General features: G+C 29.8%; 3 protein-coding genes across 3 annotated transcripts; 1 reads left to right on the top strand and 2 right to left on the bottom strand.

Moving 5' to 3' along the window:
• Positions 1-2663: 2663 nt before the first annotated feature.
• On the bottom strand, positions 2664-3276 carry LOC137824246 (auxin-induced protein X10A). The gene has a single exon (XM_068629795.2). It carries the CDS (start codon positions 3176-3178, stop codon positions 2900-2902), a length of 279 nt encoding a protein of 92 aa, XP_068485896.1. The 5' UTR covers positions 3179-3276; the 3' UTR covers positions 2664-2899.
• A 1219-nt stretch (positions 3277-4495) lies between these two features.
• Positions 4496-5098, bottom strand: LOC150022975 (auxin-induced protein 15A-like). The gene has a single exon (XM_090297507.1). The coding sequence runs from the start codon at positions 4904-4906 to the stop codon at positions 4628-4630; it is 279 nt and encodes a 92-aa protein (XP_090153633.1). The 5' UTR covers positions 4907-5098; the 3' UTR covers positions 4496-4627.
• Positions 5099-11959: 6861 nt separating this feature from the next.
• Positions 11960-12663, top strand: LOC137822274 (auxin-induced protein 15A). Its single transcript, XM_068627163.2, has one exon. The coding sequence runs from the start codon at positions 12005-12007 to the stop codon at positions 12302-12304; it is 300 nt and encodes a 99-aa protein (XP_068483264.1). The 5' UTR covers positions 11960-12004; the 3' UTR covers positions 12305-12663.
• The last annotated feature ends 6588 nt before the right edge of the window (positions 12664-19251 follow it).

The following is a 19251-nucleotide window of genomic DNA, read 5'->3' as shown; positions in this document are numbered from 1 at the left end:
TCTTTTTTGGGGAATATTTGAATGAATTCGATTTTAGGGTTTAGTATAATTTAACTGTACATATATTTGTGTGAATTCACTTTTAGGGTTTATTAATGAATAATCTATTCCCCAGCTCCGTTGTCTTCTTCAGGGTTGTTGCTGCTTTCTGATGTCATTTGCTAGTGAGGTTCATGATTTGTGATCCTAAACATAAACATGTTATTGTTTGCACACGTTTATTGTTACATTATTTTTATTTTAATATCAATGTAATTGTTCGGGGTAAGATAGTGTACGGGAGTTTCGACCAAACTGCAATTAAGACAATTAAGGTTGAAAACTATATTTGAACAGATTTTTAAAATATAGTACTTTTTCTGGTCAAGCATTTATAATATATTTTAAAGCAATAGACAGATTTTAAATTTAAATAGAAAAAAAATTATTAGGAGCTTAACTTCAATGAGTAAAACTTCTCTGTCAAGAATGAACGGTATCACATTGCATCATTAAATGGAAATTCATTTACAAAATTTCTTAAATTTTTATGGATAGCATATAATTTTTCAAAAACCAAGTAAACTTATTTAAGTGATGATACCTTAACTAACATTAGTACTAGGGGATGACAAAACTGGTTCGGTGGGCCGCCATCATTTATTAAGGCAAGTTAATTTTTTTTGAACTTGTGAACCCGTATAGATGGGTTTGAAAAGTCAATAAGTTGATAGTTTCTTACTGCATCTTTACATTTTTCTTCTTGTACCCCTATATTCTTTGAAATAATAAAATTATCCTTTCACAATTTTGGATGATTTCAGAATAAGAGTTTCTTAAGAAAAAGTGTTTCAGGAATTTCATAAGCAAAGGGTCTTTCTAGAATTGAAAATCTGGAAGACAAAAAATCATTCCAAAATATCCTTTCTGGAACACATTTTTTTGATTTCCAGATTGGTAAATCCAAAATTAATAAAATATGTTCTGAAAAATATGTTCCGGAAATATCCTGGAAAGAACAATTCGGAAGTCATTTTTAAAAGGGGTAAAACAGTCTTTTTTCGAAAATGATGGGGTACAGGAAGAAATTCATCGAGGATGTTTAATTTTGTTTTGGAGGATTAAGGTTTTGCCCTCAGTTCATGTTACTGCTTGAAGGGTGTTGGAAAATAAGATTGTTACTAAGGTCAATTTACATAGTTAGGCATTTCGTTGGTTGTCCCCATTCATGTTCACTCCCATTTTCTGTAGTTCAGGTTGTGTAATGTTGTGGAGTCGATCTTATTAGGGATGGAGAATATTTGGATTGCGGTGGTTAGTGAGATTTAGAGTCATAGGAATAAAATTATTTTTAAAGGTGAGGTTTTTTATTATTCTGATATCTTCTATTTTGCTCAATTGAAGGTTTAGTCTTGGTTCTCTTCTAAATATCCCCGACTTGTTTTTCTTTTTCTGACTGGTGTCTTGATCCTCTAATCTGTCTTTATTGGCTTTAGTTTGGTGTTGGAGTTTGTTCTATGTGAGGGTTAGTTTTTTTAGCAGTGGAAGGGGTTATGTTGTTAGGGTGTCCTTGTTTCTATGTAAATGGGTTGGATCATTCTTGAAGTGGTCCATTTATATATATTTGTTTATTGTTGATAAAAAAAAAACAGGCGGGGCTTCTTTATCTTTGGCACTTTTAAAGAGAAATTTCATGCTTTTAAAATTAATATTGGTGGTAGTCAATGTTTTATATAAAACTTTATTTATATTAATTTTTTATACACCATTTTATTCATTAAAGTATTGATAATAGTTACTTTATTTTGTTAGGCATTAAACCTTCTTTTATTATAATATTAAAGTTTGATTCAATTTTATTACTCTTCCTTACATTTTTATTGTCCAAAAAAGTGACATCAATAACTACAACCAAGTAAATAGATTTAAAACAAAATAATTAAAAAAAATAAAAATAAAAAAGTGGCGGTTCAGCATGTCAACCCGTCAATCCACCTCTAGCGGGACGAGTTACTAATTTTAGTCCGTATAACCTTAAGAGTCAATCCGCCCTACTTTTAGTTAGTCAATGACGATTGGGCCAAAACAGGCCGGGTTGACCATTCAGTCACCCTAAGTACTACCAACTCAAACTTTTAAGATATCATCATATTTTTATAGTTATTATGCCTAGGGGGTGCATATTTATTAGTTATTATGTCTTGGGATGCTAATTGTACTCCTGTGTTTAGTTAATTGTACAAGTAATTTGTTGTTGTGAGGTAAATGTGTGAATTCAGGCTGATCAATTTAGTTCAAACACAAGATCATTGAATTAATAAATCATTAGCCCTTGTTATATCTAATAAATAGTTATCCATTTAAGTTTAGGTTTTCCATCCACAACATAGTATAGCAAAACAGCATCTGGATGTATCTATCCACACAAATTGGATTTATTGTTACCACACCACCTCAAATATGTATGTGCATATTTTACACTGTCAAATTTATTTTTCAAGTTTTTAACTCCGATTCATCTCACTACAACTCCCTCCTCTAAAAGGACAACATTATCACAAATTTATTGTAAGAAAAAGCTCAAGGGCATGGATCATGCACTATTGTACGACAGGTCTGTTAGGATAAACTTACATTTGCTTTAGCTGTACAACAGTAGCAGCAGAACAGCATAGGGAGAAGAAAAGTGCGTTTAAGAGAATGTACATAACAGTGGCTGTTAATATAAATAAAATTTGGCAGAGAAAGTGTATAGGTAAAATTCATTGAAACTTGACCAAAATAGAAATATAACATTTCTGTTAATAATTACCCCACTTAGATGGTTTTTTCCACTTACAAAAGAAGGATAATAAATGAATAAAATTGTCTTCTGTACACTTTGCCTCAACTATTCTATGTCAGTCTCCTCCAATATGATTTATAGCCTATTCAAACGAGAAGTGATGTCTAAGAAAGCATCTTCCCTGCAAGGTATTGTGATACCACCCATTGGATGGTCATACCCGAATTCTTCCTCAGCTTGGCTCAATAATTCTTGAAATAAAGGTTGATTCAAGTATGAAATAGGAATCACAAACCGCTTCATTTTCTCTCCGACATAGACTGCTAGATAGCCTTTGGGGACCTCCACAGCCTTGGAAGCTGCTTTGGTCACTGAAAAAGATGATCTTCTAATACCGGGTAAGCGGAAGCCCATGTTTTTTTAGATGAATTGCACAGAGAACAATACCAAAGAATGCAAGAGCTTGTGTGTGAAAGAAATGTTTGAATACTTTGTGACTGACTTGCATTGCTTGAGAATGTCATTGTGAGTATATATAGATAGATATACGAGTCTGTGAAATCGGTTCTCTGATGAACTCGATGGTTGGTGGGGAATTTGATGCTTGATGGGGTCTAGTGAGAGACAAGGGCTAATGAGGTGTCACATGATATTGCCTACATGATTTTGGTGAGGGATTATTTGAGAATTGAGAATCCATGCCAACCTGGTTGCACTTCAGAAAGAAACTTTACAGCCAATAAGCAAATAATTGCATAACCAATATAATGGCCTTCTTCTTATGATCCAGACAGTCTCAAAACATATACTTCGGTTCTTCAAGTTAATAAACTACCACTTTCTGATGACTAAAGCAGTAAAATAAATGTCTACTGTAGTGGGGATATGTGTATCTGTTTCACCCTCCACGTAATAAAAATAGTGCAAAGGAGCATCCATTGTATAGTCCCTACAACACAGGACTTGAAATGTTGTGTAGACTGTTACTTGTAACTAAAAGATACCAAAATTAAAATTGGATTTCTATTGATTTGCTCAGTTACTCTGACTAGATGATTATCCAGTTGATAGAACCAATCCAAAGTTTGTGAGCTTACTTGGATACAAGGAAATCTTTAAAGAGATTGGTCAAATATCCTATAGGCTAGTAAATATAGATATTTTGGTTTCTCAAATCACCTAGAGATTTTTTTTTTCATTTCCACTTGGATGTTATTGCACTATTTAGCATGAGAAATTTAAAATTGCAGTGGAAATATAGTTGACCTTTAACACAAGTAGCTAAATAGCGTTGTGTGATTCATATAACTTATCTCACCTACTGGGATTAGCCTTTGTTGTTGTAAAAACCACCCCAATGTCATTGTTCTTGTGGACCTACCTAGGCAGAGAAGGCACTTCATGTATGATCTGGGTCAATGCTCCTCAAAAATCTTGATTTCATATGTATAATCTTGAAAGAAAAAAAAAAGATACATATTTTTGGTCTATAAAAAATTAATTTAACTTCTCCCTGAGTATATCATCTTTCTATATCTTCCTAACTCCTAAGAAATATACTCTTGCACTTCCCTGACAAGTAATCGCATGTTCTGTTCCAGCTTTGAAATTTATTAGTTCAGCCAACTGTAGTGTTTTCCTAGATCAAGCAGCCTTACACATGATTTGTAATTTTTTATTCAAGGGACAAATTAACATTTTAACTAATGGACAGAAAACACGAAGAAGCCATTTGAAAAATGCAATTCATTGATATAATGCAAGAAAAGAGACAGAGCATACTCTTAATTTGTCATTCAGATAGTTAATTCTACTGTACAAAATGTCTCTCCTAATCTATGTCAGTCTTCTAAAGTGTGGGATTTATATCCCATTCAAGCATGAAGTTATATGCTGGAAAGCATCTTCGCTGCAAGGAATTGTAAGGCCACCCATGGGATGATTATATCCAAACTCCTCTTCAGCTTGACTCAACAATTCTCGGAAAGAAGGTTGGTTCAAGTATGATAGAGGAATCACAAACCGCTTCATTTTCTCTCCAACATAGACTGCAAAATAGCCCTTTGGTACATCCACCGCTTTTGAAGATGTGTGATTTCCAGCAAATAATGTCCTTCTCATGAGAGGTAAACGAAAACCCATTGCTATATTGATTGTGTTAGAGACTGGAGAAGAGAATGGTCTAAGAAAAGACTTTTAAAATGAACTTTGAATGCTTCAGGGTGTGAATGATTTGTGTTGGTCCTAAGTTCTCTTAGCAACAAATATATATACATAGATCAAAGGATATGCAAGAAACCATAGGCTACTTGGATTATTGGTGAAAGAGGGCTATGAGTTGGAGTTATGGGACCAAATGAGAGGCAAAGCATATGGTGTTGTCTTAGAGGACTTTCTACTGATTCAACGCAACATGTTGCAGTAGATAACATAACCAAGTCCCACCTTCTGGAACAGATTACCCCACTTAAAATAAAACGTGCATATGTGAAAAAGGAAAACTAACTGATCATGTTGACACAGTAGTAGCCACAAACTTTATTTATGCAAATTACACACGATGTTTGCCTAGAATTTGATGTACATAAAAAATGTGGTCCATAGTGCCTCGTGATCAAGTATTCAATGTTGGTTCTCTTCTTATCTCCAAACGCTGTTTCAAAGCTGCAATCAGCTATGGTCAAGTCTCAAGGTTTACAGCTTGTTTCTTGCCACTTATATATTTTATATATCTTCTTCAAAGAAACATGGGTGATGTCTAAAGCATGTCTAGCAATGAAATAGCTACAGCTCAATGAATGAACAAGCATTACATTTCACCATTGTTGATGTATTTAAGTTCAAGTGGGTAAATATGTTGGCCATTATCTCAGAAGGTGGGGTATGGTATACACTCCCATTTATCTTCCTAATCCTTGGAATAAATCTCGATGACAACACCATTTGATCCCTTGTCCCTCAATAGAACTGTTCATAGCGCTGTAAAAAATCACTAATGGAGGAATTGGATTGCAGATGCAGAGGATCCATGAGCGACTACATATACACTGTTTTTTGTGCTCAAGCAACACAATTCATTTACATCCTCAAGCATCACAATTAAAATATTTCTTTCTCATACAAGCCTTTCGACAATACTCGGAATATTATTTGTTTGTAGAGTAAAAAATACAATGGTTTCCTCATACCAGGTATTATTAGACAGCCATCATTTTCTGCAGCCAAATCAACTTCAAGGGACTTGAAATCCCAAAAGGCCATCTTGCAATCTATGTTAGAGATAAGATGCGGCCGTTTGTGATTCCAGAATCTTTCTTAGATCAACCTTATTTTCAAGAATTGGTAAGTCGAGCAAAAGAAGAGTTTGGATATGATCATCCAGCTGGTGGTCTTACATTTCCATGCAAGGAGGATGAGTTTCTAAACCTCACTTCTCTTGACAGAGCTGTAAATCATGTTATAATGGAGCTCAGATAGATTGGTTGAGCCAAATTTGTAGAGAAAGAACTTTCTTTTATTATGAATTTTGTTATGCTGTATTTTTCCTTGTGTAATCCAACTGAACTTGGAAATTTTGACTTGAATGAGAATGTTAACACAAGATATTGCAAAACCACTTTTTTGCTTTTGTCCAATGTCAATTTATTCTGATACGTACAAATGATATAGTATCATTATCAAATTTCAATTGACATACACCAGCTAACCTATTATCTTTTAGTAGGGATTAAATGCAGTTAATCTTTTGGAGATATTGGCCAAACTTGATAATAGACATTTTCGTTACAGCAGCCCTATTGCATTCCATCGTAAGTTTTTGAGCTGAACATAGAGACATACAACTCCTGAAGCATCTCCTGAAAAGGTACAACTCTACATCATTGGTAAACAATCATGGTTGGATGTAAGGGCAAGTCTATGCATATGACATAACTCTTAATGTGAGACTTTTGAATTTTTTCTTGAATGCACACACTCTACAAGTTCCCCGAAAATTTACTTATGCCAGAATTATTTTCATGCATATTGATATATACAATAAAAGTTACTTGTAAACATATGCAATACAGAGGTTTTAGGATTTAGATTCATGTATCTCTCATTATGGCACTCAGATCATTAGCAATTTTGTCCAACTTATCCAATCAAAAAGATGGCTTTTCATCATGAATCTGAATAATCATTTTAAAAATTCAAGAAAAAGAAAGGTAGATTCCTGTGTTCTCAAACATATCAATATAAAGAAGCAAGCACTAATACTACATGAAGATCATCAACACAGGACTCCTGAAGTGATCATTCACCAGATTCATGCACTAGTAAAACTATGATCCTGCAAATCTGCCAAAGGAAATAGACAGCATGTACCTAACCTAACAACTTGAAATAAAAGGATCATGGGAAAGTTTATGAAAGAAACAGAACCAGAATGAGAAACGTGCAACTGTGTTTCTAAGTTTCTGTCTGAGTGAATCTTTCCCATTCTCTAGGAAGGACAACAAACAAGATTGTTAAAATTTACAAATGTCTTACCATGTCTATGCACAAAATTGATCATGGAGTTCTACTAGGTTGAACTAGTCATTGATCATGTACATTTCAATCTTCTCTTTAATGACCTTTTCAACCTAGAAGCATCTAGGAAGATATCATCTCTACTAGGGATTGTTGTTGCGTCCATTTTATTGTCAAATCCAAATTCTTGTTCAACTTCAATCAGCAGGTATTTGATTGAAGGTTGGTTCAAATATGATATAGGAATCACAAACCACTTCGATTGGTTTTTTGCTACATAAACTGATAGATAGCCCTTTGGGACATCACTGCATTTTTGAAAACCAGGCAAACAGAAACCATTGCAGATCAAGAGAATGATTTGAAAAAGACTTGAATAAGAAGAACTTTATGCTTTCAAAATGCTAAGGACTTGACTTGTTTGTGACTGCAACCATGACTATCTCTATCTATGCTAAGCCGAAGGTTTTAGAACTCTTGGATACAAAAATGATTCATTAAGAGTAATCCAAATGGAGTCAGTCTGGTGAGAAACATAGGCTTGAAGGATCAAATGGTACTATCAAGAATGTATTTTATCAAAGATGAAGAATTAAGTGAAGCTGGAGGTTCCATTTTTTTTTAAGGACATCTTAAACGGTAACCATTTCATAATTAAAAAAGAAAAAATTGAGAACACCATGTGAAAAATAATGTATTTTAGTTCAGTTAGCAATAGCACAATCCCTAGATATCTATATCCACTTAGAAGTTAAAAGAATGTGTATGAATTTGGACTTTTTCTTCGTGCACCCCATGATTACTACCTCCTCATACTAATGGAAAAAGATTAAAATACCCTCCCTTGTTGCACCATGCCGCAGCTGCCTTAAAGAGATGTTCTGGAAATTTTAATATGTTGTACCTCCTCATATTTATGTTCTAGAAATTCTGTTTCCGAAATCTTGTTCTAGAAATTCCATAAAGAGATTCTGAAAAGTTTACTCCGGTTTTTCTGAAATAGGATTTTGATTTTCCAATTCTATTATGGAATTTCATTTCCAACACAAAAATATATTCCGAGATTTTTTTTCCTTGATGTATTTTTTAATTCTGGATTTTCAATTCCATAATGAAGGACAATTTTATAAATTCAACGGATGCAGGTGCAGGAAGCAATTTCCTGCATAAATGGATATAGATATCAATGGGCCCAATGCAGAAATGGGGCTGGCCCGTGATACTTTCCAGCCTAATTTTGTTTTGGTTTGTTTTTTCTTGCACCTCTACACTTTTCTTCCTACACCCCTGCATTCTTTAAAATACCGAAATTATCCTTTACAGTTTTAGGTGTTTTCGAAATAGTGGTTCCATAAACGAAGAATATTTTCAGAATAGAAAATTCGGAAGACAAAAAAATCATTTTGGAACATCTTTTCCGGAACATTTTTTTTTATTTCCAGATTTATAAATCCAAAATTCATAAATCTGGATAAGACGCTCCAGAATTATTTCGGAAAGAAGAATTTGAAAGTCATTTTTTAAAGGGGAAAACAGTCTTTTTTGAAAGTGAAGGGGTGCAGGAAGAAATTTGTAGAGGTGCAGGAAGAAGTTGTCTTTTGTGCCAGCTCGACAAATATTAAAGAACTTCATTGACTACATGTTTCTATTTTGTAGAAAAATTATATAGCAAAAAAACCACACTCTAAAATGAAGTTTTGGTGGTAGATTAAAAAAAAAAAAAAAAAACTTTGTTTTTGAGATTATTATGTGAGGTCAAAAGGAGTGCGAATTGAATTATAAAATGACAAAGTTTCTTTCACGTTCCTTGTCGATTTTGTCTTCCATTCCTGATAATGTTTTTGCTATTAGAGGTGTTTCACAAATACAACATAGTGATGGGTGAAACAATTAATATAGTATTTAAGGTTAACCATAAGTAAACTAATGTTACATAAAATGTTAAAGTATTTGAACTTCCAAAAATCGGGTCCAGTAGTCGAATAGTGGTGGGAGTATTTCACGTGCGGTGTTGAAAACAACTTTTGAGCAATCACATGGACGATTTGAGTTTTCATTTCAGTGCCTCTATTATTGGAATGCTTTATGAATTCAATGGAGAATGAATAGGTTAAAAGTATATTCAAGTGAACATCATCTAACTAACCAACCAATTATCCATTTCCCATTACTCTTATCAAATCTCCATTATTTAATCTACTTCAAAATCTATTGCTCTAATCCACTTGCATAACAAGCACTTTACCACACCTAATTTGCCTTTTACTCTACTTTACTTGCACCAAACATTGCAAACTTCTACCGTGAAAGTTGTGTTTGATGTAATGGAGTGTATATCTCATTGCGATTTTAAGTTATTTTTTTAAAATTGAAAAGTGTTAGGATTGTAAGTGAGTCGAAAAGTGTTATGATTGTAAGTGTGAGTTTAATAACATAGAATGAAAATAAATTTAGTTTTAACGTTTTAGATTGAAAATGATTTCTTAATTTTTTATATAAAATATTCATGATTCATTGGTTGAATCATCACCTCTCCAAGGTTGAGTCCTAGGATTTGATGAAGAATTTAAAAAACCACCTAGAGATGTTTTACGCCCAATCATTTTGGATAATGCTCGTGCTCCAGACAAGAGTATTGGCGGTCTCAAACCTAGAACATTCAGTGTAATCAAGAATAAGTGTATTTTTAATTAGTGTATAATCTGATTTTTGCTTGTGTCTTCTTGGTATATATATACTAGTCTTTGCTTCCATTTCTACTGTATCTGACCTTATTATTGGCATCCTTTCATAATAAATGCTCTCATTTATTTATAAACTAATTATTCAGGATTCCCACAATCTGTGTTAATATGAAATCAAAACTTTAAAAACGAGATCGGCAAGCGATCCATTAACACGCAACATCAAACTTCGTCCATGACACTAGAGCTTCCATCATCTATCTTACTACAACTGTTAACACAGAGATAGTTGATATTTATTCCCTTAATACCCTCATTGCTTCTTCTCCGGAAAAAAAATTCATAACCCGTAAACCTTATGTTTTTCTTTCGGGTAAAAAAACCTAACAAAGAGGAAAGTAAACTAAAAGGAGAAAAGAGAAGTAAATGTTGCAGTTTATGCAACTGTAGAAAACAAGTTGTGATCCTTGGTTTAGCAAATGAACAAATGTAGCGGGTCTAATGCACGAACCAACCTTCTACCAAATAATTGAAACCTTTTATTTGGCTTTGTTCCAATAATGACGTAGTGCTCACCCATTAATTATTCCACTTGTTCATTATATTTGTAAACGATGTCGGTAATCTAATATGCTTATATAATTTATATAAAGGGATTATTTTTAATGCATTGTTAATGTAAAATTTACATAATTAACTAATCATACGAATATTTTTAAGGTAGTTATTATTAAAGTCAAATGAATTATTCACTCATTAGTATGAAGTAAGATCTCAAATTTATTTTATTTTTTTAAAAAAAAACATGGTTGAAAGAACATATCCCACACACAAAATTAGCTAAATCTGTTAATAAAAATTATTCATCAACCAAATTACATATATAGATTATTCGGTAGTTAATAAATTAATGATATTAAGGAGTGAATTTTAAACTTAACTCAATCTCATAAAATCAATTTATAAGATGAGATTTACATCTACTTATATATTATCCAAATACAAAATTAACTAAATCTGTTAATAAAAATTATTCATCAACCAAATTATATATATAGATTATTCAGTAGTTAATAAATTAATAATATTAAGAAGTGTATTTTAAACCTAACTCAATCTCATAAAATTAATTTATAAAGTTTACACTTATATATTATGAAACTACGAAATATCTTAATTTTTTTGTGGATGTGAGATCTTTAAAAAAGAAAATCATTTCATTTTAATTCTCTTTACCATTTGCTTTCAAAGGACCAAATCAATCTCTACAATGGGTCATTGAATTGAGTCTGATCTAGTTTAGAAATAAAGTTTCTCTGCTTGAATTAATCCAACATATTAGGTTGGTGAGAATCGGATGATGGTATTTCATTATATAGATTTGACATTGCATCTACTATTTGGGATGAGGGTTTTTAAGAAAAGATTAAATTGATCAGATTAAGTCAATTTGGACCAAATTAAAAGATGGATTAGTTTAGCCTAATCCCAAAATTATGTGAAGCAAGTAGATAGGGTTATCTATTATGAGTTGAACACAACAGAAGGTGTCTAGTGATGACAAGAAAATGCCAGTAAAGAGCAGCAGTCTAAATTCAAAGCCCCTTTTGAATAGGTCTGACCAGTTCAACATATTTTCCAATTCATGTTGGCATTTCATGTCAAGAACGTGCCTAGAATAAAAAGGGCCAAAGCATTATTCGTTCAAAGCATGAAACAATAATCAGCAAGTAGTGTACAACTTTCAACTGGTGCCACACTTTTTTTTCTGGCTCCAAAATTTAGTGGGTCCTCATGTTCTGGTCTGGATTAGGCACACTCATGTGAAGATACCCCAAATCCTTCACCTGACATGTTTCTAGACATTCCTCACATCATACTTATCAAGCTATTTAGTTAGTGCATGCCTTCACCCTATATATACACATCTCTGCTTTTTCTTCTGATACCAATTCCAACCAAGTTTAATCTAATTCTACCATCAAACATTTTTATCACTTTAATATCTTCACACTTTGGTTCCTATCTACCCTTCTCCATCATGAAAACTGGTAACAGATTTGTGGGGATAGCCAATGCCAAGCACAAACTTCAGAGAACACTTTCACAAAGAATCAAAATGGCTTCTGCTGTTGCTGATGTTCCAAAAGGGCACTTGGCAGTGTACGTTGGAGAGAACCATAAGAGGTTTGTGATTCCAATATCTTACCTAAGCCACCCTTTGTTCAGAGACTTGTTGGATTGGGCTGAAGAAGAATTCGGATTCAACCACCCAATGGGTGGTCTCACTATTCCATGCACTGAACATTACTTCATCACTCTAACTTCTTCTCTTAATTGATTAGTTCTTCAAAAACCAGAAATGGTTTCATCAAATTGACCAATTCAACATTGGCCATTTTGAGTTTCCTAGTTCATAGATAGATAGGAGCAATAATATCAGGTCTCCTCCATTCATTTTGTTCTGGAGATTCTCCTTAATCCAATTGCATCCCAAGTGATGTCTTCAAATTTTGTATATATCTCTCTCTCTCTCTCTCAATTGAGTTTAATCAAATTTATGTTTCCAAATTTTGCTCTGAAAATTTCAATGCAATGGTCTCCAAGTGCTAACAAAGGCCTTTGAATGTAAGCAATATGAAAATCTGTTTACCCTGTAGTTTGTTCTGTCACTGCTGTTATAAGATTAAGCTTCATCAACTATAATATCATTTCCTCATTCTTCATCCAAATTATATCAGCACAGCAATAACATCAATTATACAGTTGACAAAACAATAGTTTTAAAATGACAGTTATTTTATAGAAATTATTTTGGCATTAATATGTACTGAGGAGAGTAGAAAATATTGTTTTTTTTCATCAAACTTATTAAGGTTATGTTCTGTATAAAAAAATTATTGAGGTGAAACTTGAACCCATAACTCATGTTAGCCCATAAACCCTAACTTCATAACTAACCATTTCACTTATTTACTACAAAATATTGCTAAAACTATCAACAGATTAAAAACTATTGAATGATGTGTTTAAATATAAAGAAAAATAGTATTAGATTAATGTTTTTAAAACTATCACCATATTAGAAATGATGAATTAAGTACTACAATCCAACTTTCAGTTTCATAAAGAATAAAATCAAATTTTGAGTTAAAATTTAACTTTTCATTCTTCTTGCAAAGAAAAAAAAAACTCATTTATCATGCTTTTAGACTCAATTTAAAAATTTACAAACGAAATTAAATTAGTTATTAAAAAAAAAACTTTTTATTGGGCTGGTCCACTAACTAGTAAATTTATTCATTTTTATAATAATTATTTCCAAAATCCTCCTTACCATGATGGATGAATAGACTAAAAGTGTAGTATTATTTTGTATTGTAAATTAATAACCATAAACACTTTATTTAAATTAATTATATTATTTTTCTATTTTATAAATATTTTATATCTAATAAAAAAGTTAAGTTGGATAAAGGTGATAATGTATATGTATAAATTAGAAGTTTAAGTTTGATTCTTTCTTTTAGTTTAAAGATTTTTATATGAGAATATATAAATACTTAGAAATTTAAGTTTGTTTCTTTAATGTATCTTGTCAAGTATTGTTTTTTATTTCAATATTCAAAATGCGTTATATTATAACATTTTTAATCACATCTCATTCATATTACTCATGCTAGGATTGTTTTACTAAAACGGTGAAATTTTTATTTAAACTTATTGAAATGGGTAAATCGTTAAAAAACTATACAGTCAGGAAAATCATGAAATATAAATTAATTTAGGGACAAAAAATAATTAGTTGGTAGGGATCAAGGATTTTGCTACCAAATTTAGAATCTAAATAATTGGTAGTTAAAATGTAGTTAAACTAGATATCAATTTAGAAATCGTTTAACAATAATAAAAACTAATTTAAAAACTAAATTTTTTTTTTTGTCTTTAAAATGGTCTCTCTAATTTAGTCACTATACCACCAAATTATTTTTTGTCTCTAAATTTAGTTTCTATTAATGATTTTCTTATAGTGATAAAAATAATAAACACATGTTTTGTTAGAACCACTTCAAAGTCAAATCGTGTACAACTTTTAATAATTTTCAAATAAATAACTTTTTTATTTTCAAATTTGTTTAAATTATTTCATCAATAAATTAAACTTAAATATAAAATATTATCATTTTTTTCAAAATATTCATATAATATATATAATAAATAAGAATCACATATAAATTTTAATAATAAATTTTTTTAGAAAAACTTTAAATAAGAAATATTTATATAAAGAGTTGAAAAAAGCAAAAAAAAATTAAAAGGTACAAAATTAGAAATTTTTAATTTTACTTCATTAATCAAATTATTAAAAAATATCTCAAAATTAGAAAAATGTTGACATAAAAAATTTATAAGATTTAAAAAATGTATTAATCAAATTATTCAAAAAAAAATATTTTAAAATATAAAAAATATTAAATTTAAATTATTAAAATAAATATCTCAAAATAAAAATAAAAAACTATAATGTAAAAATTTAAAAAACATGAAAAAAATAAAAAAAAGTCCATTAATTTAATTATTAAAAACTAATTTAAGAAATATATATGTTCATATAAAATTTTAAAAAAAATAAAGAAATAAAGAAATAGAGAAGTGTGCATTTTGAAAGAAAAAAATATTAAGAGCACTGCTTCTGAGAATATATATATATATATATATATATATATATATATATATATATATATATATATATATATATATAACTAGAAAGATTGAAAGAAGTAGTTGATAGTACGTAGGACTTCCATAAAAATAAAAAATTAAAGTTGTGTATCTAAAATACAATTTTTAAAAATTATAATACCAAAACACAGTTTCATTTGAAGTCGCGTTTGGAAAACAAGGGGTCTTTGAAATCATATTTTTCAGACATAATTTATCCATTTATGTAATTTTAAAAAAATATGTCTATATCGATAATTTTTATTAAGAAATACATTATTTTTTAAAAATATTTCATGTTATCATAATGTATTATGCGAGTTTCATGCTTTAAGAAAAAAGGTTAAAAGTTTATTATTTTAAAAAAGGAATTACTTTAGCTTTTATAAGAGTCAAAATTGAACTTTAAATTCTTTTGTAAAGAGGGAAAAAGCCACTTACCATACTTTAAAAATTCACAAGAGTTAAAATCAAACTTTTTATTCTTTTTTAGAAATTGAACTTTTAACATATATATTTACATATAAACAAAATTCACATGTAGAAATTTATGATATATATTAAGAGGTGGGTTGGAACTATATATTTATAACTCAACAGTTTGATAATATTAATAAATTTTGTTAAAACAATTTTTAATTAACTGTAATATTATTTTAAGAAGGGGACTGGACTGGACATGAAATTATATATTTATAAGTGGTCTGATAGCTAGTAGTTTGATAAGACTAATTTAATAAATTTTATCGAGATAAATTTTAAATAACTCTGATATTGTATTAAGAAATAAATTTTAAATTTAATTTAATTTTATAAAATCGATTTAGAAAATAAGATTTATATTTAATTATATACTAGTTTCATGTGGTAGTGTAAAAATATTTGTAGACATAGTAGGTATACCGGTATGGGCGAGACCGACATGTGGATTCCCTAACCAAGACCCACCTGGTTGTCCGAGATCAGGAGAATCTGGCTGAGTCCCAATAGTTTTGGCCGAGTCCCGATAGTTTTGGTCGAGGCGACCAAGCCCTAAGAAACTTAGCCGAAGTCAGGTAAGTTTGGCCGAGACCAGTAGAATCACGGCCGGCCCAACCGACCCATACTACTGTTAATGCTCAAACCAAGGTCAGTGAAGTTAATCCGTCATTAAGAATTATGTAATACAACCCTAAGCAAGATCCACTCCAGTAAACAGGCCCAACAAGGTAGGTTCATTAGAATAATATAAATAGCACACATCCTAAGAAGAAAGGTACGTCATTTATTACTATTCACCTACCAGAGTACTGATCAACCGCTTTACTAACTTGAGTGTCGGAGTGTCTTCGCAGGTACCCCACCATCCGGTGTTCATCCGAGATCGAGTGCCGAAGGAGAAGCAAAAGGACGAGAAGAATCCGAGTTCATCACCCAACAACCTGACCGACCGAAAGAAGGAGAAGAAGACTTCAATAGTTCTATAAATTTCATCTCCATAAGAACAACAGTAAGAAAAGTTAGGAAAGGTGTTGGGAAGTTTGAATGGTTAATTGGTTGTCCCTGGCAGTGGAAAATGCATTGCATTTGGATCTACATGTGTGCATCTCGTGATTTTTTGGTACATATATGCATCATTGTGTGTTATGGTATGCAATGTTTTGGTAAGTCTGAATCTAATTTAACAAGGAAGCATAGATAGTAATTAGATGTAGTTTTTTAAGGGTGCAAGTTCCGTAAAGTGGGCAACTAGGACACTGCAACTTCCCATCTTCCGTCACACCCACCAACAGTAACATTTTAAATATAACTAAATTATAATATGTAAATTCAAAATCTTTTACATTTAGTAAACGTTATAAATATTCCTTATAGTTTACAAGTTTATCCAATAACTGAAATATCTGATATCAATAAGTTAATCTGTATAAAATACTGGAACATTATTTTTAATCTCAAATTTTTAAATTTTCTTTATATATTATTTAACTTCTTCTTTATTTTCATCATATTTTATTCCTAATATTTACTATTTGTGATTTATTTATCAAATTGTTTTTTTTCCTTTTCTGTTTTATGTTTCTCCCTAATCATGTCTTTAGTTTTTTTTTATATAATTAATGGTCAATATTTTATCTTTATAACACTTTAACAAGGAAGATTAAAGTATTGTAAATGTAAAGGAGATATTAATCAAATTTCTCTATTCAATGTTAATATTTTAATCAAATGCTTTTTTTGGTCGACTTTTGTCCTATTAAAAGCATTCCTAGAAATATCAAATCTTATCACATCACAATCTCCAATCGTCATCATTACATATTTATCATTATAAACAAATTATTAAATAATAATTAACTTTAAATAAAAAATAATTAGACAGATTAAATTAAATATTATTTTGTTAATACATAAATTTTGGTTTAATTTTTTCATATATTTATATTTTTTTATTTTTCATTTTTTTAATAATATATTTTTTTGACAAATGATTATTGTTACTTGAAATATCAGTTTAATTGAGATGTTAAGTACTATAATGATATCTGATATAAAAAATTTTTGTAAAAAAAAATATTTTAAAAATTAAAAAATTATTAATATCTAAAATAATTTATATGATTAATAAAAATTTATAAAATAATTTTTAAATTAATATCTAAATTAACTACTAAGATTATAATTACTAATATTTTAGATTATAAATTAGTTTTTAAAAAATTAATAGAGACTAATATAAAATATAAAATAATTAATAATTAAAACTTAGTAAGTAATGGTTAGATACTAATTTAAAAATTATTTTATAACTTTTTATTAATAATAAAAACTACTTTAGATATCAATAATTTTTTTAATTTATAAAATTATTTTTAATTTAATTAAATAATAATTAATTATTTTAATTTCTAAAATTAACTTTATCTCATATTTTTTTTTATAATGTATAATCGTACTTAATTTATGACATCAGAGAGTCTCGTATCCTCAAGCATCTTACAGGTTTATAATGGAAATGGATCCACAACACCACAAATATACAGTTTCGAAGATTGTGCATATTCATTCCAATGTCCATCTTTCAGTACAAAAATATCAATAATAGCATACTATTATTGATATGCTATGAAAAGGGGAAAAGATATTTTGAAACCACTATTTAACAACCGTAAATAATAATAACATACTGATTTAAGTTTCTTAATTAAAAAATAAATTAAATTATTGAATATAAAATTAATAAAATGAGTTGTAGAGTGAAAATAAAAGGTGTTAACGAATTAGTGTTGAAAATGGATTATTGAAGGCAAGTTTTACTATTGAGGTCTCATTCAAGTCATCAATTTTGAGGCCCAACTTTAGAAATTACGTCCCAAAACATGACTTGGGTTTCATCATCCAATGGACAATCATGTGATTCCATGTGCCTTCTATCATTTTCTTAATCTCATTTCTCATCATCATTAAAATAGTTTATTACCACAATTTCTATTCTGTAAGTTAATAGGTGATGTTATTGCACTTCAATGTGGTTTTGGTTTTTTTCTATTCAATTTGTTTTGTTTTTGCTTTTTTGCTTTTTTTTATTTTCAATTTCTTCAATCAACAAAGACGAAAGATATATGAAAAAAACACTTATATTGTTAGAATGATTAAAGGTATTAATAAATCGTAAATGTTATTGAATTTAATTTTATTTATACAATTTTGTGATAAATATGTTGTTGGGGATTTTTTTTAGACTTAAAATATTTACTAAGTTCATAATTAAGACTTATTTAGTGGTCTAATTTCTTATTAAAACTTTGAATTAAGATTTTGTTTTGACATTATTCATGAGATTAATGAATATATGAATATTCAATATAAATACTTTAAGTTAATAAGTGGATCATAGTATCATTCGGATGATAGATCAAAATGTCGAGTACGATGATCTTGATTTGTTCAAATACAATTCTAATTTATTGAAAGACTCATGATTCATATAAATAATAACATAAATAAATAATAAAGTAAATGGAAAAATAGAATGTTTTATTGATTAAATTTGTGTTAATCGATTAATTTAGTGTTTTAATTCATTAAAACAGCGAAACCTTCTTGCCCTGTTAATTATGTGTGTAATTTTACTTCTCTTTAATGAATTTGGGTGTTTTGCTTTCTTTTTTCTAGTATAAATCTACATATCATAGTTTTCACGTTGTGAATAAATTAGGTGCAGAAATTTGGTAGTATACACATTATTGATGTCTATCCAAATACACTGTAATTTTTTACAAATGGGTTCAAAACCACACAAGATGACAGAATCATTAATGACACATAATATTATTTGAAGAGAAAGAAATAATGGAAGAGACCAAATGAGCGTCGTAGTAGATCAGGCAGTTAAAATTTAAGGAGCAGTGAATAGAAGCAATGTTAGAACTTAGCATACAAAAATATGTCCCATTTATATGCTCCTCGTCTGCATATGTTGGACAAAGACAACAACTCTATAACGTTTGCACAATGAATTGTCTTTCATAATACTAACATTATTTGCCCAAATCAGACAGTGTTCTATGCTCTTCTGTTCAACCA

Source organism: Phaseolus vulgaris, chromosome 11 (assembly GCF_051622355.1).
Source record: "Phaseolus vulgaris cultivar YP4 chromosome 11, ASM5162235v1, whole genome shotgun sequence".
Taxonomy (NCBI): Eukaryota; Viridiplantae; Streptophyta; class Magnoliopsida; order Fabales; family Fabaceae; genus Phaseolus; species Phaseolus vulgaris.
Note: the sequence above shows the minus strand (reverse complement) of the source record. Positions and strands in the feature narration are given on the sequence as shown.